The sequence below is a fragment of the Dipodomys merriami genome, unplaced genomic scaffold, assembly GCF_024711535.1.
Source record: "Dipodomys merriami isolate MVZ:Mamm:240054 unplaced genomic scaffold, mDipMer1.0.p SCAF_10, whole genome shotgun sequence".
Classification (NCBI taxonomy): Eukaryota; Metazoa; Chordata; class Mammalia; order Rodentia; family Heteromyidae; genus Dipodomys; species Dipodomys merriami.
In genome coordinates this window covers 36,994,841-37,017,961 of record NW_027202271.1, presented here as the reverse complement: position 1 = coordinate 37,017,961, position 23,121 = coordinate 36,994,841, and the positions used below count along the sequence as shown (strand labels likewise).

General features: G+C 34.9%; 1 protein-coding gene across 14 annotated transcripts in view; it reads left to right on the top strand.

Moving 5' to 3' along the window:
- Ppfia2 (PTPRF interacting protein alpha 2) overlaps window positions 1-21,637 on the top strand; it is a 338,232-nt gene extending 316,595 nt beyond the window's left edge. For 5 of the 14 annotated variants that reach the window (XM_069989192.1, XM_069989190.1, XM_069989222.1 and 2 more), the window contains 9 exons: window positions 526-588; window positions 1,698-1,727; window positions 3,081-3,274; window positions 5,460-5,557; window positions 11,336-11,511; window positions 12,979-13,047; window positions 17,044-17,203; window positions 18,353-18,444; window positions 20,209-21,637. In XM_069989192.1, coding sequence (XP_069845293.1) covers window positions 526-588; window positions 1,698-1,727; window positions 3,081-3,274; window positions 5,460-5,557; window positions 11,336-11,511; window positions 12,979-13,047; window positions 17,044-17,203; window positions 18,353-18,411 — 849 coding nt within the window. In that variant the 3' untranslated portion in view covers window positions 18,412-18,444; window positions 20,209-21,637. The remainder of the gene's footprint in view (window positions 1-525; window positions 589-1,697; window positions 1,728-3,080; window positions 3,275-5,459; window positions 5,558-11,335; window positions 11,512-12,978; window positions 13,048-17,043; window positions 17,204-18,352; window positions 18,445-20,208) is intronic. The other 9 variants (XM_069989195.1, XM_069989267.1, XM_069989239.1 and 6 more) reach the window with 5 other exon arrangements.
- The last annotated feature ends 1,484 nt before the right edge of the window (window positions 21,638-23,121 follow it).

Sequence of the window (23,121 nt, the reverse complement as noted above, 5' to 3'; positions counted from 1 at the left end):
TAGCTAAGGTTACAGGCGTGAGCCACCTGGGCCTGGCTCCTTTTAAAAATTTTTGTATTTAGTTTTTGATAGCACTGGGATCCAACCCCGAGGTTTTTCATGCTTTCACCTTGCTTGCTTGTCTAATGCTTTACCACTTGAGCCATGCTTCCAGTTCTGCTTTTTACATACTATATTAGAGATGGAATTTCATATGTTTTCTGTCAAGTTCTCCAGATGTAGCTTCCTGATGAGCCAGGATTACAAATGTGAGCCACACAAGCATCGGGCTCACAGAATTATCATTTTGAAGCTACTCCATCATGACAACGTATCATGCCTTTGTCCCCTAGACCATTTGAGAGTAAAAGGGAAGTCTGGAAATTCCACTAGTGTCTGAGAGCCCTCTAGTACAGGCTCTGTGCATGTGTAGAGTAAGGGCACTGTGTTGAGCCATGCTGCTGGTTGGCTTACAGAGGTGCTGCCTCTCTCTTTACTCTGCTTACCTCCGTGGATTCCACTGCTAACCCCTGGGCTGCTCACTAGCCTTCAGGCAACGTCTGGGTGACCCATGAAGAAATGGAAAACCTTGCGGCTCCAACAAAAACGGTTAGTCTTTAAGGCTTTATTGAAACCAAACAAAAGTTACTTGCTGCTGTTGAGATGGAAATAAAACCTGATTTGTTTACTAGAGAAATAAGGAAAGATCATCTAGTTATAGGCAAAAATGTTAATATATTTTGTGACAGCTTTATTTTGCTATACTTTTTTATGCTTTATGAAATAGAACTTTATTTTCATATTCCGGTAAATACAGTGAGTTCATAATATGCAATAATAATGAAAAATACAATGATTGTTTTTGTACTTTGCAATATTGGATTTTTTGGCAATGAATATTACTTCGTATTAAGCAAATTTACAGGTAGTGCATAGTTTTAAGCTAAGTTAAATTTGTAAAAGGAAAATGTAGGTAATTTCTAAATAATGATATAGTTTCAGGAACTTTACCATCTCTCACACTGAACTTAACCAAAAATAGTGTTTTATTAGTTAGTATTGAGAAGCACAGTGTTAAATGCTTTACGGGCCTAAGCTTTAAGAAATATGTGATTCATAGGCATTTTCATGTAAAGTAATAAGGTTTGGCATTTAATCACATGTATTATCTGAGTGTTTTCTATTTTAGTCTTAGTTGAAAACATAGTTATCTAGAAGTTTATGATGTAAAAAATGCTCATGTTATACACTAATATCAATTTTAGTTTGGATTATTATACTTGATTTTTTAACATTACTAAAATATATTCAATGATAAAGCTTTGTTAGAAATAGTTGCCAATTTTACTTTATTAATTTCAGTGACATTTCTATATTACAGACACAAACGTATTATACATATTATCACATTGGACTTTTGGAAAATTACATCTACTTAATAAAAATAGGCTTATTAAGAACCAGAATAACTGTTCACAAAATCTTGAAAATCTCATATTTCATGTGTACATATTCAAATTAGAATAAGTTAGAAACTATACTACTGACCAATAGTTACTCTTGTTCTAAGAAGTTTCCTATTATGCACTGACACATGAACCCATGTACTTGTCTGAACAGGTATTAGAATTATACTTCTACTAGATCATTTTGACTAATTCACTTGTAATTGATGTATGTTTAACCTGCTTTATTAATCATTCCTGCTGCTAACACAGAAGGAATCTGAGGAAGGAAGCTGGGCCCAGGTAGGAAATTCATATACTTGAACACAATTATAATTCAGTAAGCTATGAGAATACAATTTAGGCAACTGTTATAATATTTTAAAATTATCACCCTCTCAATAATTACATTAGTATGTATAGTTAATTTGATAATATGCTTAATAATTCATCTTTTTAAATACCATAATTTGCAATTATTTATTTCATAGCTAAACTTTGAAATATGGTGATTATTTTTCTAAGTAATGACCTGTAACTTCAATGGCTCTGAATTCACTCTTTAACCAAGAATCACTCAAGTTGGAGCTAAAAAAGAAAATTTCCAAAAGACTTATTTTAAATTCCATTATGCACAGGGTCTGAAGACTGCTTTTATAGGGAAAGTGTCAGAGCTGACAGTACAATTCAGAGACCAGCCCTATTTACTAGGATGGCCACACAAGACAAACTCCTACACTGGAAATAAGGCAGCAGGCTGCCACACGTTTTCTTTAGCATCTCTACAGGTTGGATAACTGAAAAAATAAATATATGTTATCCACAACGTGATCTAAGTAAAAACTTTCTGAGAATAATATTACAACCTGTAGGCAAGCATGCCACAATTTAGGGTTGCAATACATTTTGATTTTGATAAGAATGTCATCATTCTTGAGAAAGGGCAGTACTTAGAATCTCTCTAGATAAAAATGCTATAATTACAAGTATGAATTAGCTGTATGATAAGGAACTGAACAGTGAATCTTGTAGTTAATGAGTAGTCCTAGATTATCTGTGCTAGCTTTTGATTGTGCCCTTCTTCATTAGGTGGAGTTTAAATTAATCAATTTCTTGAAAGGAAGGTCTTTTAATCTTTATGGAATGCTGGCTACATGCTACACTAGGGGACAGTAATGATTCAGAATTCTTTCTAACCTCATCAGGTTTTACTCTTTGCTTACTGAGGTTCCTTTGTCACATCAAGATTTGCTATTACACTATAGAAATGCAATAATATCACTTAAAGAGGATGGTGGTGGAGTAGTGGCTGATAGATAAATTATATAAGCCCAGCAATGTAAAGAACAACCCAAGGATCAACACTCATAGGTATAATTCAAGAATTTAAAATTTTTACTAACAAAATATGTCTCTGGACAATACATAATTACTTTTAGCCTACAAAATGAATTGTTCCTTATTTCCATAAGTAAATTCCTTGACAAATATATGAACAGTTCTGTTTTATAACAAATAAATAAAATACTTTCATGCTACATATTGTTTCTCCAAATAAGATACTCTGTAAACATCAGTTATATTGATAAGTCCTATCTTTTAATTACCATCTAATTTTATTGGTTAAGAAACTTGACTGCTATAAAACAATTCTAGTGTCCGGTTTTTCTGCAGACTCTGGCTTATGGAGATATGAATCACGAATGGATTGGAAATGAATGGCTTCCTAGCCTGGGATTACCTCAGTACAGAAGTTACTTTATGGAATGTTTGGTTGATGCAAGAATGTTAGATCACCTAACAAAAAAAGATCTTCGTGTCCACTTAAAAATGGTGGATAGTTTCCATCGGTATGTTTTCATTTAACAAAAAAATGGTGTTCAATAATATATGTTTATTAGTACAAAAATAAATGCTTAGGATATAGAAAATATGTGCTATTCAAACATCAGTTTCATCTATACTTGGGAAATATTTTAAATCAGCAAATTGCAGGGATTGTTTAATATACATCTGAGTTTATATTGTATGACCACCTTTTATGCAAATATACACATACAAAACTATTCTCATAGAGCATATATTTGTTTTCTCTTGGCTGTAATTTTATAGGAGTCTGTGTTTGTAACTTGTATGGTTTGTGAGTGGTTATTAAAGATTATTTATAAAGAATAAACAAAATTTATAGTTTTAATACTACAACTACATGTATAACACAGTTCATAATTTAGACATATACCAGGAGAAAATCTGACAGGTAATTCTATGAAGGCCATGTGTATGACTGTATTTTTACATACATCCTTCAGTATTTTTCTTGCATATTAACTTCATAACAATGCTTGCATATGCTGTTAGACAGCTATGAGGAAATGAATGAAGCACAATCTGTTCATTCAAGTTATTACTGCCTACCCCTTGGAAAGAAAGACAATACTATGCCATGAATGTTGTAGTCACTTGAACCCTTGTATTCTGAGGGGCAAAACTAGAAAGCAATGTGTTGGCAAGTCAGATTTCCTCAAGTTCTCTCCTTTGGCTAGCTAATGCCAGCTTCTCTCTGTCTCTTGGAGTTCTTGCCTCTAGGAGTACACATTGCTCTTCTTCTAATGGTTATCCAAATTCCCACCTTTTATATGGTGACCAGGAAGATCAGATTAAGGCCGACCTGAATGGTCTCATTTAAATTCATTGTCTGTTCAACCCCATCTCCAAATCTAGGCATGTTTGGAGGCACCAGGGATCCGAGCTTCAACGTATGCATTTTGGAAAGATAATTCAGCTCACCATATTTACACAGCTTTGTTATGCTCATCCTCTAGTTCTGGGAGTATTTTACTCAACATTGTTCTTATTAAAATACTGGGCTTAAAAACATATCCAGTGTTTTCAAGTATAATCTGACCAGTGGACATATCTAATTTTATGTGCATGCTAAACACTTAAGAACTCAATGGAATCACTCATCTCTATCTTTAAATCCAGAGATTCATTTTCCTCCATCCCAATTTTCCATGGCTGACATTTCTAATATCAGAAAATCTTCTTTTTTACTTCTCTACACACCTCCGATCTCTGGATTATCTTTTCCAATTTAACACCATGACCACTTAAGTGGTTTTTCTATCTCCTAAGATTGCTTATCTCCCCTGTGCCCCACTTTGCTGTGAGATACTTCCTCCTTAAATGACAAGCAAAAAGAAAACAGTTTTTGGTCAGTCCCCTTCTTCTGAATGCTGTCCTGAATGTATTCAGGACATTCTCCTGAGTATATTTCAGACATGAAATACCAGACTTCCCTGAATACGCCTTTTTTTTTTTTCTCTGCCACCTTTTTCTTCTCTGCCTTCTTTTCTAGTATGGATTTTCCACTCTGGGTACTGCACCTCACAATCACCGCATATCTAAGATTTCATCCACAATACTTTTGTCTGTTAGGTCCTGTTTTCTTCAGTACACACACTTTTAACCATGGGCCAGTTTTCTCTTCTTTCACCCTATATGTCTTATATATCTTATATCTTATATATCTTATATCTTCTATCTTGTCCATTTTACCCATATCTCTATTGTTCAGAGGGTTGGCTGTTTGTTTTGGTATTTGGCCACTTTATCTTATTATTTAATATTCTCCTATTATGCTATTGCTGTCATCGGCTTACAAGAGGATATCTATTTCTTATGAATTTCTATCTTCATGAAAGTCCATCATAATTATTTTTGAATGAATAAAATATTAATTTGTTAGCACATAATGTAGAAATAGCTAAGTGGAGGTCAGATACATCAATGAATATCTCCATGATCATTTTCAAAACTATTTCTTAGTTTGCTAATGGTTTTACTGTTTTCACAAAAATTACATTTTTAGGATAGTTATATGTTGGTTTCCTTTTCATAGTGAAGGGTTTATTTATTCACAGGAATTGTATTAACCTGATTGCCTGATTGGTGCTTATAGTTAACTAGACTTGCTCAAAGGAAATTCTTCACCTTCTGATTAAATTCAATGTCCTTTCTTCTAACAATTAACAGAACAAGTTTACAATATGGAATTATGTGCTTAAAAAGGTTGAATTATGACAGAAAAGAACTAGAGAGAAGACGAGAAGCAAGCCAACATGAAATTAAAGGTAACATAGTTTATTTCATATAAAACTCTGAAGTTGATTGTGTTACCTTTTATAGCTAAGATGCTATGTATGTCATTGTGGTCATCAAAAACTACAAATATTTGGTCACAAATGTTGTGTGATTTTGCCTGATTACAGCACAGAAAAGGATATTGTCCCATTACAAAGTAAATATCCCCCATTTAGGACATAGAGTTAATTTTTTGAATGGAGATTCATTCCTCTGAACCTGTTAATTATATGTTCTTCTGGAACAAAAGTAGACTTCCTATATGAAACTTTTGGTATAATATTGTCATTATGATTCAGAGGAATATAAATTGGGTTTGTTGTTGTTGTTTTATACCAGTTCATTTTTGGATTCTGCCAATGAAATTTTATTTCAGTGGCTAAAAGTCTTACTTTTGTCATATAAGTTATCAGAATTTTATTGGGACCTTATACAGAAATTATGTAAGAAATTTCTCCCTATAAACTAGAATAGCCTGTAAATAATTTTAGTGCATGATGGCTCTGGGGGCATTACAACTACTGTGTGTACAAAAAAAATGAAAGATTTGAAGAATAAGAAAATACCCCGGGTTGTACATTTATCACAAAAGTGTTGTTCTTTAATTAACCATAGTGGTCGATTTTGCGGGGGTGGGAGGTCGGGGAGGAGACAGGAAAGGATGGGAAGGGGAAACAAAGGAGGAGGCAACAATGCTCGATAAGAAATGTACTCATTACCTTGCTCATGTAATTGTAACCCCTCTGTACGGTATTTTCACAATTTAAAAAAATGCATTCTTCTTCAGTTAAATTGAAAAGTTGGAACTATTGTAGCAAAGATAGACCCAAGAAGGAAGTGTGGGTGTGTATCTGACATAACCAAGGGTGCATTGGCTCACAAACAGATTTTAACCCTTTTATATCACTTTCTTGCTGTCTTTATGCTTGGATTTACCATATAACATATTTCACATATAGACATATAAGAGAGAAGACTTACCCATTTGGCCCAACATCAAATGCTATATTAACATTTGGCAATAGTGAGTCTTAGTACAGATGGAATGGGTGGAATGGGGGGGTGGGGAGACTACGATTCACTGTGATTATATACAAACAACTTCCTATTATAAATAGCTGTGTGAGATCATAAATAGTTCCTCTTTCCGGTAATTGATCTGGTGACATTTACAGGAATAACTTTCAACAGAGTCTGTGGGGAGGGGTCTCTGCTATTATCTGAAGCATTAATTAACCTTGACCTTAATAAAGGAAGGTTTCTGCAGTGAGAAAAGTGTCAAGAATGTACTAACACCCAATTTGTTGCTAGGAAACAGTCAACACTGATCTCTGGCCACTTATTGTTTAGGTCTAGAGGATTCCTACAAAGCATTCCAATCAGGGAATAAATCTTGCTTGGAAATATATTTATAGGAAGGTGTTTGATTTATAAAATGAAACAAGGATATATTTCTGTTCAAAAGCAGAGAACTTTAGCTTAGTACTTTATTTTTCCTCATCAATTAAGGTATTAATTTATGGATTTAATGATTCTTTAAAAATGATTTTTTGTATTAAACTAACTGTACAGTGTAAGGTATATTAAATAGGTAGGTTTTATTAGGTAGCTGATGAAGAGAACACCACGCGCTATTCAGGCAGGTAAAGAAGTTTATTTACCTAACTGCTGCCCCCTCCATGCATGGTGAAGCATGGCTGAAAAGGAAAGGGGGGGGGGAGACCCATCTCTGGGCCAAGACTTATCTAAGACAGGGACAGGAAGAGGTGTGGCCAGGTGGTGGAGAGGTGTGGCCCCACTGGATCTGGATGTGACCTCAGGGTCTAGGACCCTCCTAAGGTCAGATGGGAGGCATGTGACCAGAGGTGGCCCAGGATGTGACCTAGCAGGAGGGGAAGGTGACTGCTTCCAGGTGTGCCAGTTACCAAGGTAACAGATACTGGGCAGAAACTTAGCCAAGAGGGAGGGAGGTGTCCCTGTTCAGACCTTATATACAGTAGGGTTCAGTTTTACAAGTCAGATGATTAATACAATGCATCTTGATAGATGATATCATTTTCATCATTCCATTGCATTTGAATATTCATAACTAAAAGTATGACTATTGCAATTCTAATTGTCAAAAATTTACAAAAATATGATGACAATCTAATATGCTTCTCTTTACTAACATAAACCCAGATATAGAAAAGAGCAAACATTATATTTACAAATAACTCCAGTGCAAGAAACACTGGACTGTGTGTGTATGTATGTATGTGTGTTTATGTATGCTTTTGATTAAATTTTTGAAACAATGGTGAAAAGAAGTATTGTATTTAGTACATTCAAGTAAACATTTGCTGTTGTTCATAAATATCTGCCCAGTTTAAATGTAGCTAGTACTTAGAGGGGACCTCTTACTGTCAGTACTAGCTAATAATGTAACTAACTCCACATGCCTTTTTCTGAGACTTACCACCACAATGGAACACGCTACTACAACTCAGAGAGAAAATTGTATGTCAGAACTAACCTAGAGATACTCAAGAAACATTTATAATATATAATTCCCATATATAGTTAAAGTCATTAAGAAGTCATTTGCTTTGTGGAAGACATAGTGAAAGAAAAAGGAAAATCTCTAAGGCAAACATTATATTTCTCATCTTCTTCAGACATTCATTCTGCTTCAGATGGACTCTGCAGTCACAAGTCTGGGGTATAAGCATTCTTCCCAGGACCTTCCTTTGAAATTAGATTGTTCAAGCCACAAGAGAGATAAATAGAGATACATGAAGCAGATATTCTTGTAGCTTCCAGATTTACATACAATCACTTTCCCAGCACATTAAGCAATGGGAAAGACCAAAGAAAGCATTGTTTTGAACTTCTACCTGTGAGTATAATAGAGTAGATTCAAGAAAACAAATAGAAAGGCTACACAAATCAATAAACAGATATAAATAGGTATTTGAAGGTAATTCAAGACATCTAAGACAGCTAAGATTTAATCATCTGAGGGGGAAAATGTGATACATTGAGGTAAAGGGTAAACTTGTTTTTCTCTACTGCTTTTCCATGTCTTATAGAACAATTGGGAATTGGCAGTTGGAATTTACAAGTGTCAAACCAGTGAGGATTTGAGGAACAAAAAATTCTAGAGAATAGAGAAACTAATGTGTGAACTCAGCAATTTGGGGGATGTGGCAGTTCCAGGGGTTAACCATAGACTGGCAAATAGTAAGCACACACCATACCACGGACCTGCACCTCCAAATTTTATACACCATCCCCTCCAAATTCGTGGCAACCTTCTTTTCTTACATTTGCAGACTCTTAGAAACATGTAATTAGAAGATTAAAAGTTTTTGGAGAGGTATAATTTTAAAACTCATAGATGGCGTACTGTGGACAAAATGAGAAAAGATTAAAATCAGTAAAACAGAAACATCTGCAATCTATCTTCGTTCTGTTTTTTTTTTTTCTTTTAAATCTTCCAGAAATAGTCCTCTAAATAAGTAAAACTTTATGCAGGGAAAATAATGACAAAACAGAGAACTTCAATATTTAGTTAGAACCGATATGGTATGAATTCACTCAAGTGGAAATTTCAAGAAATAGAAATATCCAGTGTTAAATTTAAAAACATACTCCATAGGCTGAGTATAGAACACAATTAAGAACCTCGTATAGCATTCATGAGGCCCTGAGATTAAACCTCTGTCCAAAACAATAGTCATAAAAGTCTAGTTGAAAAAAAAATCACTTGGAAAAATATCTAAAATCTGAAAAAAAGGAATGATATAAAACAGATTGTTATAAAGAGTCTAGAATTTAGAGTCTAGTAATTAGAATCTCTGAAACAGGCAAGAAAGAAGGGGGCAGCATTTAAAAGAAACTTATTGGGGACTGGGAAGGTGGCTTAGTGGTAGAGTATTTGCCTTGCATGAAGCCCTGGGTTCGATTCCTCACTACCACATAAGCAGAAAAAGCAGGAAGTGGCTCTGTGGCTCAAGTGGTAGAGTGGTAGCCTTGAGCTGAAGAGCTGAGGGACAGTGCCCAGGCCCAGAGTTCAGGCCCCATGACCGACAAAAAAAGAAAAAAAAAAAAGATACTGATAGAACTCAAAAACAAATGAACAAAAGAATTGGATACAAATTAAAGACTGCAAATATCAAGCAAGATAAATAAGAAAAGGAAAGAAGAGATCTCAAATACAAAAATAATATAACATCCAATAAAAGAAGAAAAAATTGATATCAGAGAGGGACTTAGAGAATATGTAGGTAAATTCAAAATAATAATACCCACAGTACTTTAATTTTACCTAGAATTAAATGGATACCAATTATACTACAAAAGTCAAGAATGAGGTAAATGAAATTCAATTGTTTGAACCTTTTGCACTATCAAGGAAGTGACATTTTTAAAAACCTATTTATAATATACTTTGATAAGTAAAGACAGCATATTATAAGCTTTAAGTGTGAATAATAATATAAATTCTAAAAATCAGATTCTAAGAGAGTAGTGAAATAAAGTTCTCACCACTACAATATAAAGTCAAGAAAAAAGGAAAACTGAGAGAAAAGGAAAGTACAAAAATGATAAAGTTAACCTATGATATCTGAGCAATACAAATGGGAGTGTATTAACTCAATTAAAAGACAGGTAGGGAAAGCCAAAGTCACTGATGTGCTTTATACAATGTAAACACCTTAACACAAGAATATAAAAAATTTAGGAGGAGATATTAATGTAGATACTAACCAAAGTTGCTATGATTCCATCTAATTTTAAAAGTATATATCTTAAAGCTGAAAATATATTTCCAATAAATGGAGCATTAAAAAGTAAAACGGGATAGATTTGAAAATATTATTTTCACAATCAAATGGGACGTAGTCATGAGAACTACAGTAAAGTACAGCATATCAGAGTACATTGGGCTACTACCACAGAAAGCACCACAAACTGAGGCATAACCAATAGAAATGTCCTGAATTATAGTGATACCAGAGAGAAGTATGTGATCGAGGTGCTTGCAGGTTGGTTCCTTCTGACAGGTGTGAAGAAGAATCTGTCCGGCCTCTGTCCTGTGCTTGCCTCTTCTTCACCTAAGAATCTACTGTGTTTCTGCCTTATTTTACCATTCTGTAACACACACACACACACACACACACACACACACACACACAATTCCTATTAAAATAACACACACAATTCCTATTAAAATAAGGATCTACTCAACTATATGCAATATTTAAATAGCAGTTGGTTCATACTTCTGATTCGGCATAATACTAAAATCTTATTTGCTCTGTGTGGGGTGTGTGTGTGTGTGTGTGTGTGTGTGTGTGTGTGTGTGTGTGTGTGTGTGTGTGTGTGTGTGTGTGTGTGTGTGTGTGTGTGTGTGTGTGTGTGTGTGTGTGTGTGTGTGTGTGTGTGTGTGTGTGTGTGTGTGTGTGTGTGTGTGTGTAGCACAAATAGAAATGTCTCCATCTGGTGGTACAAATACTAAACTGCAGACAGATCCCTACAGCTTTAACATGAAAATTGTGTCTCAGGTAACGAATCCTTACAAGTGATAACAGACATTCTGAAAATGAGAACTTCTTACTAGACTTAATGTATAAGTGGCTAGTTATCAGAACAGTAAGTACACGAGGGAGTACACAAATCAACATAAATGTGATGTGGCCGGTATTTTTGTGGCTCATTTTAGCCAGTGATTTTGTTTCTGTTGCCATGTCCTGAAGCCTGACACAATGTATCTCACTTCCTAGATGTGTTGGTGTGGAGCAATGATCGAGTTATTCGCTGGATACAAGCAATTGGACTTCGAGAATATGCAAATAATATTCTTGAGAGTGGTGTACATGGCTCACTCATAGCACTGGATGAAAACTTTGATTACAGCAGCTTAGCTTTATTATTACAGATTCCAACACAGAACACCCAGGTAAGATCTTTTGTGCTGTAGATTAACTATGTTTGAGCTTATATAATAACAAATGAAAACAATATGTCAAAATATAAGTGTCTGTATATTCATTCTTTTTAAAATAAAATTTATTTAAACAGGCACATAAAACCACAAAGAAACATTTACAGTAATATTGCAAATTTGAGTAATTTTTATAATGTTAAAATAGAATGAATACATGTAATACCACATTTATCTTTCTTTTAACCAGTCCTGGGGCTTGAATTCAGAGCCTGGACACTGTACCTGAGCTTCTTTTGCTCAAGGCTAGCACTCTATCACTTGAGCCATAGCACCACTTCCAGCTTTTTTTCTGTTTATGTGGTACTGAGGAATCAAACCCAGGTCTACATGCTAGGCAAGCAATCTACTATTAAGCCACAGTTATCATTTTTATTGAACCTTTTCTTCTAGCTTTGTAGTAAACCATTAAACAGTATCCATAAACTCCCTATTATGGAATAGCACATGAGGATTTTTAGTCCGAGTTAATTTGTAACCTAGTGCCCATTGATCAATCTTCTTACATCATCCACCCCTTCCAATCCCCCAATTCCATTAACTACCATTCTGTTCTCACTTTCTGTAATATCAGCATTTTCAGATTCCACATTTCAGTGAGATCCTATGGTACTCATCTTTCTGTGCCTCACTTATTTCACTTAATATAATGTGTGATTTTTTAATGAAATTTATCTCCATCTCTAAAATGTGTCAGTGGGGCTTTAATTCTAAGGGGTTGGATTTCTAGCCAAACCAGAAATCATAAAATTAAAAGTGAATTCGATGTCATGAAGTCCAACCTTCTCCCACCTGAATGTCAGATTCCCCAAACAATATCTCTAACAGATGGCCTTCAGTTGCAATGTAGTCCTTTCTACTTTAAATATCTGAATTATACAGACAATTAACTTTGAGTATGCAGTGATTCCCAACCCTGAATAACTGTCAGCAGAGTTTCAAATAAATTAAAATCCTTTAATGTATATCACAGTTTAAAAATCAGATATTACCATGGCAAAAGAAATCTTAATATTTAGAAATTTATCCAAATGAAGATCATTCATCAGGATTAAAAATTACCTATAGGAATTTGATAAAATTTTCCATCCAAGCTCATTTTTAATTCTATTATACATATTTAAAGTTTCTACTTGAAATACTTAATTGGAATAAAGTATGAATGTGGGGGGTCAATGACTCCTGACTTATGACATTTATGTGAAACTATCTCTCTACTGCCACAAACACAAGAATATTGTCTTGGCTAGTACTGATAGATAAACATTTGCAATGACTGATAAAGATGGAAAACTAAAACACTTATGATCATATAATTAATGCATACTTTATAATGCATTCACAGATAAATAGAATCTATGTGTGTTTTTTTTAACATGAAGTGTATGTACAATAATGGTAACTATAATTTGGTATCAACAGGCAAGACAGATTCTTGAAAGGGAATACAATAACCTCTTGGCTCTGGGAACCGAACGGCGGCTGGATGAAGTAAGTTCTTAGCTGGCATTCATAGGAGCCTAGAGAGGAAGAGTGCTTAGAATAGTATGAGGGAATGCTTGTTCTAATGATTGGATCTAGAATTTTACCCAGGAGTATTTGAAAATATTAAGTGACGTGCCTTACTTTGGTTTTTAAAAGAAGTTTATCTATTTGTCCATATTATTGTTTCATTAGTTACAAAAATCATGAAGAATAATTCAAAGTAAGATTCTGTCAAAAACAATGATTGCAAAATGTTGACATTATTTAAAACTCTAGAAGCAATTGACCATTTCACCTTTGAATAATAAGGGACTTCTTTCTTCAATATCCTTGTATGTTCTCAAGAAATTATATGCTATTAAAAATTTGCTTTCAGTCACATTTTTCATCCTTAACAAATTCTGATTTGAGTTTATCTTAAAAGCAAAACTTTTTTGTTTATAGGATATAAAACATATAATATGGGTAAGAATCCCTACCTACACTATATACATGTTTAAATTATTTGGAAAGCAACATCATGTTTAAATTATTTGGAAAGCAAGAACATGTAAGAAACCTCTTGAGAAGAATGAACACAAGGGAAGCCAGCACACTGCATTGACAGAGACTTTCACAGACCCAGGTGTTATTTAATATGATCTTACTGAAAGAAATGGACAGGGAGACTTAGTATGTTGTGAAAAATACAGAGAAGCCCAAGTTAGTAGTGCGAAATGCAGGTGTTTCTTAACAATAAAGACAGGATGTTTGAATAATATTTTAATTATTCTATGTATAAATGGGCATGGCAGATGATTTCCATATCATAAAATCCCTGCTGTCCTTCGTGGAATTTAACAGGTAAGCTTTAAGACGTAGACCTTAGCTAACTTCTAAGAAACTAATATACTTGTCCAATCAGGAAAATAACTGATATTGTTTAAAGCCAAGTTAACACTCAACTGTATTGAATCTTGCAAGTTATACAATAGTCTTAATTTTTATTCTAATTTGTTGATTCCACAAAGTAGCCTTATAAGTTTCTGTACTTCTGAATACAATTACTCTTACTTGAAATTGCAAAAGATACATTAGTAAGATGTACTAAAAATCTATCATACTGCTCCTTTCTAGAAAGAAGCTGGTCCTTAAAGAACTGTTTAGGTACAGGCACTATTCTATGGCTTTGTGTCATGTAATAAAGACAGAGAAGGATCCATTAACTATGGTGTCATTGTTTACTTAAACATTCTATCTCTTTTTTATTTATTTGGGATACGAGCAGTACTAGGGAACTCAGGATCTTACACATGATAGACAGGTGCCATGCTATCTGAGCCATGCCTCCAGCTCTCTTTTTCACAAGATGTTTTTGACACAAAGTCTTGCTTCTTGCTTAGGCATGGATGTGAGTTGCCACTGGCCTACTTTAGGTATTCTGTTGTTGCTGTGGTCACAGGTACTTTCCATTGCACATGGGTTCACTGTGCAAATCGAGTCACATGGACTTTTTGTCCCTAGCCTGCTTGATTCCATGATATTACTGATCTCAGCATCCATTGTAACTTGAGATGACAAGCTGACAGCACTGGAACCAGCTATGCTTTGGGAAGGCATGCCACTCATTTTTCTGCTCTGGCTACCTTTGAACCACCATCTGCTGATCTCAGTCTCCCAACTAACCAGGATAACAGGCACAAAGCCCCTGGTGGCTTTCCCATTCTTTTCTTTCTCCTTTACTTTTTTTTCTTTTCTTTGTTTTTTCCCTTCCTTCCTTCCTTCCTTCCTTCCTTCCTTCCTTCCTTCCTTCCTTCCTTCCTTCCTTCCTTCCTTTCCTTCCTTTCCTTCTTTCCTTCTTTCCTTCTTTCCTTTCTTTCTTTCTTTGCCAGTCCTGGGGCTTGAACTCAGGGCCTGGGCACTGCTTCTTCAGAGCTAGTGCCTTATCACTTGAACCCCACAGTGCCACTTCCAGCTTTTTCTGTTTATGCGGTACTTACATATTGAACCCAGGGTTTCATGCATGCTAGGCAAGCACTCTACATCTAAGCCACAATCCCAACCCCTCTTTTCTTATTTTTAAAAGCATAAAACATGTATTAATTGTTCAAACCCTATAGTATTTTTTGCCCATGTTTTTAAAGTATTTTTATTGTAAAGAAACTGTACAGACAAGTTACAGTTACATGAGTAAGGCAATGAATACATTTCCTATTGAACATTGTTACATCCTCCTTTGTTTTTCCCCTATAATTCCTTCCCTCCCCACATCCCCAATTCCTCCCTCCCACCCCCAAGTTGTAAAGTTCGTTTTCAACTTAGTGTCTTATACATCTCATTGTTACAGTGTTGCCCACTTTTTTATTATAAGCAAAAATAGAAAAACAATTTGCTTAAAATCATAGTAGATTAATTTCTGGGACTTTAATGATAGCGCCCAGATTTTATTAAAGTTATTTAAAAAGTGCTATGCTTTATAGACTTTGACATCAATTAAAGGTATCTTTTATCCTATCTTAGACTTTTTCTTATCATGTTGTAGCCCAGTAGCCATATTGTGTTCATAAGTCAAACTCACAATTTATTGGGCTTAGTTTTTCAGTTTTTATCTCATGTATGACCAGTGTTATATTGACCTATAATGTGATGTAGGGTTTTGTGGAACACATGATTAATAATGCTTAATGAAATAACTTCTCCAAGAGTATAGAAGTTAGAGAGGCCAGACGTTGAAATTCTCTTTATTTTCTATATAAGCAGTGTATAGAGGTCTGGAATCATGTGAAAACATGGCAGCTAGGAATAGTAGACAACGTTCAACTTATAAAATCATTGTCAAATATAAAGAAAATTTAGATGTTCTGAGTAGCACTAGATTTCAAACCTTGGTCCTTGTTCTTCCCAAGCCAATGATTTACCATTTGAGTGCAGCCTCCAGTCAAAATTTAGATACTAATTACAGGAATTTCAGCAGCAGTTATATGTAATAATCTAAAAATCATCTTCCTCAGGTTGACTTCAAATGTCACTTAATGTCATTGACAGCCTATGTGCAATACCTTATATTGTTACTCATTTGTAACAATACTTTGAGCTAAATATTGGTTTATTACTCTAAATATCAAAAATGAAGCCAAGTCAGAGAGCAAGGCAAACTACAACTTACTTGGGTTTGACTTCTGGAAATTAAAAAGAAAAATCTTCCTTACAGGAGAAAGTTAACAATTCTAAATGATATGATGTGGAAAAATGAATATTGTCTTTAGGATCAGACCTATTGAAAAATAGAAGTTAAATGCTAAATTACATAGTGCTGATTAGCAAGTTTAAAGAACATAATTGGCCCAGTATAGGCACTTTCTGTATACAGAAAGAATGAAGAGATTGTTTTTGTAAGGTATAGCAGAGTCAGTATCAGAATTCCATTAATAACCAGGTTACATTATGTTTTAGTGGACCCACAAAGCACAAATTTAATTGAAAGGGTCATGCCAAGGGTGCCAAGATCTTTTGTGACCAATTCCAAGGTGATTTTTCATCACCTGAGTCTAACAGTTGCACTTTCCCTAATACAGAAGAGAATCTAGACTGTTGCATCTTAGTCAGGCTATCTTAGTAAAGATTTCCCACAACACACATATCTTGGGCACGTGAAAATAGCATTTACAAAGAGATCAAGTAACATATAGTTCACCTAACATCCGATTCAGTTAAGCCTATCATCTGATACCAAAAGACAGTTGGCATAAAAGTATCACAACATTCCTTTTGGAACTTTATTTCAGGTTTTCAAAGATGCTTAAAGATGCCAAACCTTACATTTGAAATCAAATTCAAAGTTTTACAAAAACATTTTGGTTTCCAATCTCTACATGTTCATTTTGCAATCAATAGAACATTTGAGATGAATCATAGCATAGAGGTTGAATGAAAATAAGTCACAGGTTTCTAAGCACACAACGTCTTGCACCTGGACTACTTCACTTGTTTTCATTACATCAAATTATAACTCTATACTGGCAGAGTGATGACAAGAACTTCAGACGTGGTTCGACCTGGAGAAGACAGTTTCCTCCTCGTGAAGTCCATGGAATCAGCATGATGCCTGGGTCCTCAGAAACACTGCCAGCTGGATTTAGGCTGACCACCACATCTGGGCAGTCAAGAAAAATGGCACCAGACGGTACAGTAGCGGTGCATTTTTGTTTATGAAGGAAAAGACTTGTTTAACAAAACTAATGTTGTTCTCTGACCTTGCATAGCTTCCTGGGGTTTTTTCTTTTCTTTACCTGGTCTGCTCTGCTTGAAATTTGCTTTGCTTTCATCAAAACCCCATCCCCTTTGTAAACTGCTAATGCATGAACACTTGGCATTTTATCCACCATTAAAAAAACAATTTACAGCATCCTAAAAAGAACAATTGGGCTAATGTCCACTTCTAGGAATGACAACAATAGCCTAATGATTTGTATTCCTTTATTCTGTTATTCCCAATATAAATCATTTAAAATAGAGCTTGTATAGGATCTAAAAGTCCTTAATAATTGTAAAAAATCCACTGGCATCTATGTTTTGCAAGTCTTATATATTTAATCTTAGAAATTTAGACTTGTTAGCTGTGTTTACCTCTGCCAGAGGCAGAAGACTTTAAGTAAACAAGTGCTACAATGAGAAGAAAATGAAATGAAAATCCAACAACAGATTTCTATTTCTATTTCCTTCTGTGGACATTAGACTTATACCATTCGCGAAGTAAAAAACAGTCCTTCAGCAGAAACGAATTTGAAACAGTATTTCTAAAATAATCTTTCTTTAGTAAGCATCAACAAAAACTAATGCTATTCTCATTAAGATAATATCTAGAAAAAAAAATATTTGTTTTTTTAAAGTAATAGCTATTATGGCTCTTAAAAGTAGTACCAACATAAATTTTGATCTTTGATCTGCATTTCTTGTAGCTTCTTCCAAATTCATGAGGAAATTAGCATGATTAAAATTAGGACAGAAGTTTGTCACTACTTAGAGAAAAATGCAAGCTAGCATACTAAATTCTTGAAGGGTCATCTTCTCAGCACAAACAAAGCACCCCAGGGAGCTGTTTTTGTTATAGACTGTAAGGAAGAGGAGCACAGAACCACTCAAAAACTCAAGTGAGTGAAATTGGGATACATTTCCATTAGTAACTGGGTGGAGAGGATGAGCAGCTTCTATCTGAGAGTAAGTCAGTGTACTGACATACTGAGCATCCCTCTATGCAGAGAAAAATCTTCCTCATCTGAACTCTTGTGCTCTATCATCCAAGAACGTCTAAAGCCCTTTTCTCCATTTGCAGTTGCTTCTTCAAGACTGCAGAGGTTAGACAACTCCACTGTTCGCACATATTCATGTTGACAAGCCACTCAAAGGAGGCAGCACTGACCTGCTGTGAGTAGTTTCCCTTTGGCTGACAAACAACTAAACAAATAAACAAAAAAAACTGGAACCTGCAAAAACTAGTAAATACACCCTTGACGTAGCCTAGCAGTACAGAGGTGGGTTCAGCCCTTTCAACTGCTAGAGGGAGAAAAAAGACTCTTGTTGATATTGTAACTGCTCCTCTCTTTTCTCCTACCATCATCTGTCAGCTATGACGTAGGAGGCTGCCTATTGGAGGCCTGTCACTCAATTATTACATATAAATGGGTTGTTACTATATTATTTTTTACTTTTTTTTGAAAAAATTTTTTTTTACTTTTATCGTATTTACTTTCTGGGGCGTATGATATAGGAACAAAACCTATTTGGTAAGAATGAAAGATAGAAACAATAGAATATTTTGCTACATCACTCTAAGATATGTCATTTGCATCTAACGAAATTCTAGCCAATGGAAAGTACATTCAAATCCATATTAAATGGCACTTTATTGAAAATGTCAAGTGAGCAAAATTGTGCTTTCCTGGATTTATAAATGTCAAATGTTCAGCAATAATTTCACCTTAAACTGGGCTGTACCAATATTCTCAGATTTCTATTGAGTTAATCTTTTGCAAAAAGACTTTTAAAGTGATGTTTAGAACCAAATGTGTGCACGGATGGGATGAGGAAACAGAGGTGAAGGAAGAGCTTCCCTTGGGCTGTTAAATGCCTTGAATGAAAAGCTCCACATGGTTTATTGCTGTCCTCCATCCTCATGTGGCAGCTGATGGGCAGCCTTAGTTGGGTCACTATTGATACCTGGTAAAAACAAAATCCAAAAATCATCCCTAGGAGAGATTTAACTGCAGAAAGTCCAAAGCCAACATTAAATTTTTAATTATAATTGGTAATTATGACAGCTAAGTAGACATGACCTAAGGTATATAATAAGAAGCTTCCCCAAATACCATTTGTAACAGTATCTACATATAATATTTTTTCAGGAACTGGATACAAATTTATTAATGAGTATTTAATATGTTCAATGGTGCTTGCTTCTCAGCTTCTTGACTAATGAGTAGAATTACTCTTTAATTACTTGCAATCTATTTTTTTGTGCATGGCATTCTAGTTCATATTTCCTAGTTTTAACTAGTTTTTCTAGTTTTTCAAGGGATACCAGTAACTATAATAAGTAACATTAGGATAACTGATTTGGGTGGGACTGTAGCTCTTTTGTTATTTAAAGTAATTCATAAATTATTATCCACTCTTTGTGACCAAAAGAGTAAGGTTAAGGTTTCCTCTCTATATTATGACTGGAAAGCATTTGTGATCCTCTATCAGTTACACAAAGTCTTTGAAACACATTCTGATTTGTTGCAAATAACCACTTTTCTTTTGAAGAGTTCTAAAATATATAAACTAGACTATAAACCTATTCTGACAGGATAGTCCAATCGTGCCAATTTCTTAATGAGCAAGCTGTGAAATCTTCAGAAGGCATGCTGACATTTTGTGTGACTAGCTTTGTTTTTATGACTACTATAACTTCCCTTAAAGTCAAACAAATCCTCACATTTGTTTAGCTCTTCTGTGCAAATGTGAAGAGCAAATGTGACTTTATATCCACTATTGATTACACCCTAGACGATTTTTCTTTCCATCATTGTTTAGGACAAGAGCCAGAGCAGGCAGACTGCATGAAGGTAGATAGACCACAGGGCCGTGGGTTGGGATTAATCCAATGGGTTGTGTGGGCACACTAACAATATCCATTACCTGTTTTAGATGTCGTCTTTTCTGTCTACTCTACCTAAAGTGCACTACCATCTAAGAAGTCGAGCAGTGAAAACCTTTGTGAAGACCCAATTCAAAGGAAATAATGACAAGAGATGGTTTATTAAAAGCTAAAAACACGATGGAGGGGAGTCTAACATTTAAGTTTGATTAGTTTACTACAGTTGTAATAAAATGCTTCAGTCATTTGAATAATAAGCCTCATCCACATCGTCAACTCTGCACAACAGATGCTTTTCTGAAATGGAGCCACCTGTTTTTCATGATGTAATATACTAGGCATTTATGTACTGCTGTGTATTTCTTTTTAAATGTGTAAGTCTTCTGTAAATGGATATAAATATGATTTTTTAAAAAAATAAACTATATGGTTCATGGAGTCTGGAGTGCAAACATTTGACAATTCCAAGTACTGTTTGCATTTTACCATTCCACCCTTTTTATGAGGTTTTGAACTGTAATGAGTCAAATCGGTATGTTTCCTCGAAGCATGTTTCATGCTTCAACATGTTTCTTCTTCAAGTCTGTCAATATCTAAAGCTGAACACCTGCCTCTGATCCTGTACAAAAGAAAAACAACAATGACTTAACCTGGAACTGGAGCCAAAATAATAATAATAATAATAATAATAATAACAACCTCTAAAGGCAATCAGGTATGCCCTCCCTGTATCTTTGAAAATAGCACTGTGATGGCTTGATCTCCTTTTCAGAACAAAACAAAGCCAAACTGTTTACAAGAGTCAAAAACCAATTATTTTAGAAAATTTATATTAAAATACCATGATCTCCTCTTGTTGCTTGTGGATGGATCAAGAAAAATGAAAAAAAAACTTTGCTAAGAACTACATGTTCATTCAAAACACCTTGAACAGTCAGCCAACACTGGACATTAAACATCGGTCACTTCAGAGTTTCAGGCTCATTTCCACTGGGGTAAAAAAGCGTACCCTAAACCCTTCCTTCATTTTTATAGGTGTAATGGGGCATTCGCCAAACTCGTATACAATGTTATAAACTTTTAGCCAAAATGGCCTTTTGGTGACTGAAGTCAGTTTTATCAGAGGAAATAAATGAAAGACAGAATGACTAACATATATAGTGTATACAAAGTATAGAAGAGTGAGCTCTTCCCTGTGGATTTATTTGGTGGTGTTACTGTTGATTATTCATTGTTTATCTGGGAAATTTCAAAGTAAAGCCTATTTAATAATTCCATTTATCTAACTGCTGATTCTCTGCTGCTTGATTCTTATTAAGCGCAAGACCTGTCATTAGTAGTTTCTTTTTGTATTTTCATTTGCTCTGTTTGCACGTACATTACACTTGTTTTGATGTCTTTTTTTGTTTTAACAGATTCGGTCAAAGATAATGGTAACAAAAATCCTCTCCATTGTCAATAAAAAATACTTCCACCTCACTGTTTTAAGTTTTGGTTTCTAGTAACAACAACAAAAGAAATTCCTTGAACTGTAATGAAAATCATTCTTTTCATTCAATCTATTTAGTTTCTAAAGTGGGTCTACCACTAGAGGGAGTACATAGCTAGCTTTTGAAAGTTACTGTAAACAAAGCTTTCTAAGCTGATCTGAAATGGGGATCTTGATTCATATCACTTAACTATGATAGAAGAGGCTAGGACATAAAATGTCTGAAAGCAGATGTGAATTAATCAGCTTTCTGTTGCTATAATGAAATTACCTGTGATAAATGCTTTATGAAGAGAGGTATGCCTGGTGGCTCATACCTGTAATCCTAGCTATTCAAGAAACTGAGATCTAAGGATCGCAGTTCAAAGCCAGGAAAGTCCTTAAAACTCTTATCTCCAATTAATCACACACACAAAAAGTGGAGCTGTGGCTCAAAGTGGTAGAGTTTTAACCTTGAGCAAAAAAACTTTGAGACAGTATCCCGGCCTTGAATTAAAGCCCCAAGGCTTGCAAAATGAGAGAGACAGAAGAGAGAGAGAGAGAGAGAGAGAGAGAGAGAGAGAGAGAGAGAGAGAGAGAGAGAGAGAGAGAGAGAGAGAGAGAGAGAGAGAGAGAGAGAGAGAGAAGAGACACAGAGATACAGAGACAGAGGCACACAGAGACACACAGACAGAGTTTGTTTTAGCTCACAGATTAGGAGATTCAGATCTGAGCTCAGATCAGGAGAAACGTTGCTTTGGCCTCTGGTTCACATTTCAAATGGCAATAGTGGGAAGTGGGAAGCCAGTTGTGATACAAACTAGTCAGTCACCTAATGGCATGAAAGCAAATGAAATTTGAGAAGGCTCTGGGGCTTCATTCTCTCTCTCTTTCTCTCTTTCTCTCTCTCTCTCTCTCTCTCTCTCTCTCTCTCTCTCTCTCTCTCTCTCTCTCTCTCTCTCTCTCTCATACACACACACACACACACACACACACACACACACACACACAGACCTATGGTCCTCCCACAAAGCTCCTCCCTTTTATGTTCCATAGAACTGTCTGATAGCACCACCCTGGAGGCCAAGGTTTTCTTATATGCATCTTTAGTGGACATTTAATAAAAAGCCCAATCACTAAAGTCACATTCCGCTTCTAGAGATCAAGTAAGATTATACTTATCATATACAAATGAACATATCATTTGATAATACAAAAGATGCAGTTACTTTTCTCAAGTTGAAGTAGGTTTTAATTAATACTGACAGTGTCAGATTCCAAAATTCATTTGTATGGCCTGAACTCTCTGTGTTCCTCCATTTGTCTATTGACTTGATGAATTCAAATGTGTAAAATAGTTCTCATTTACAAGTGTTAAACATTCCTCTCATGAGAAAAATGGTCGTTTCTAATGATTTTAAGAGTATTTTTTATTTTCATTTCTGAAGGTCTTATAGTAAAAACAAATCCATAAAATACCAAAAGTTACACAGAA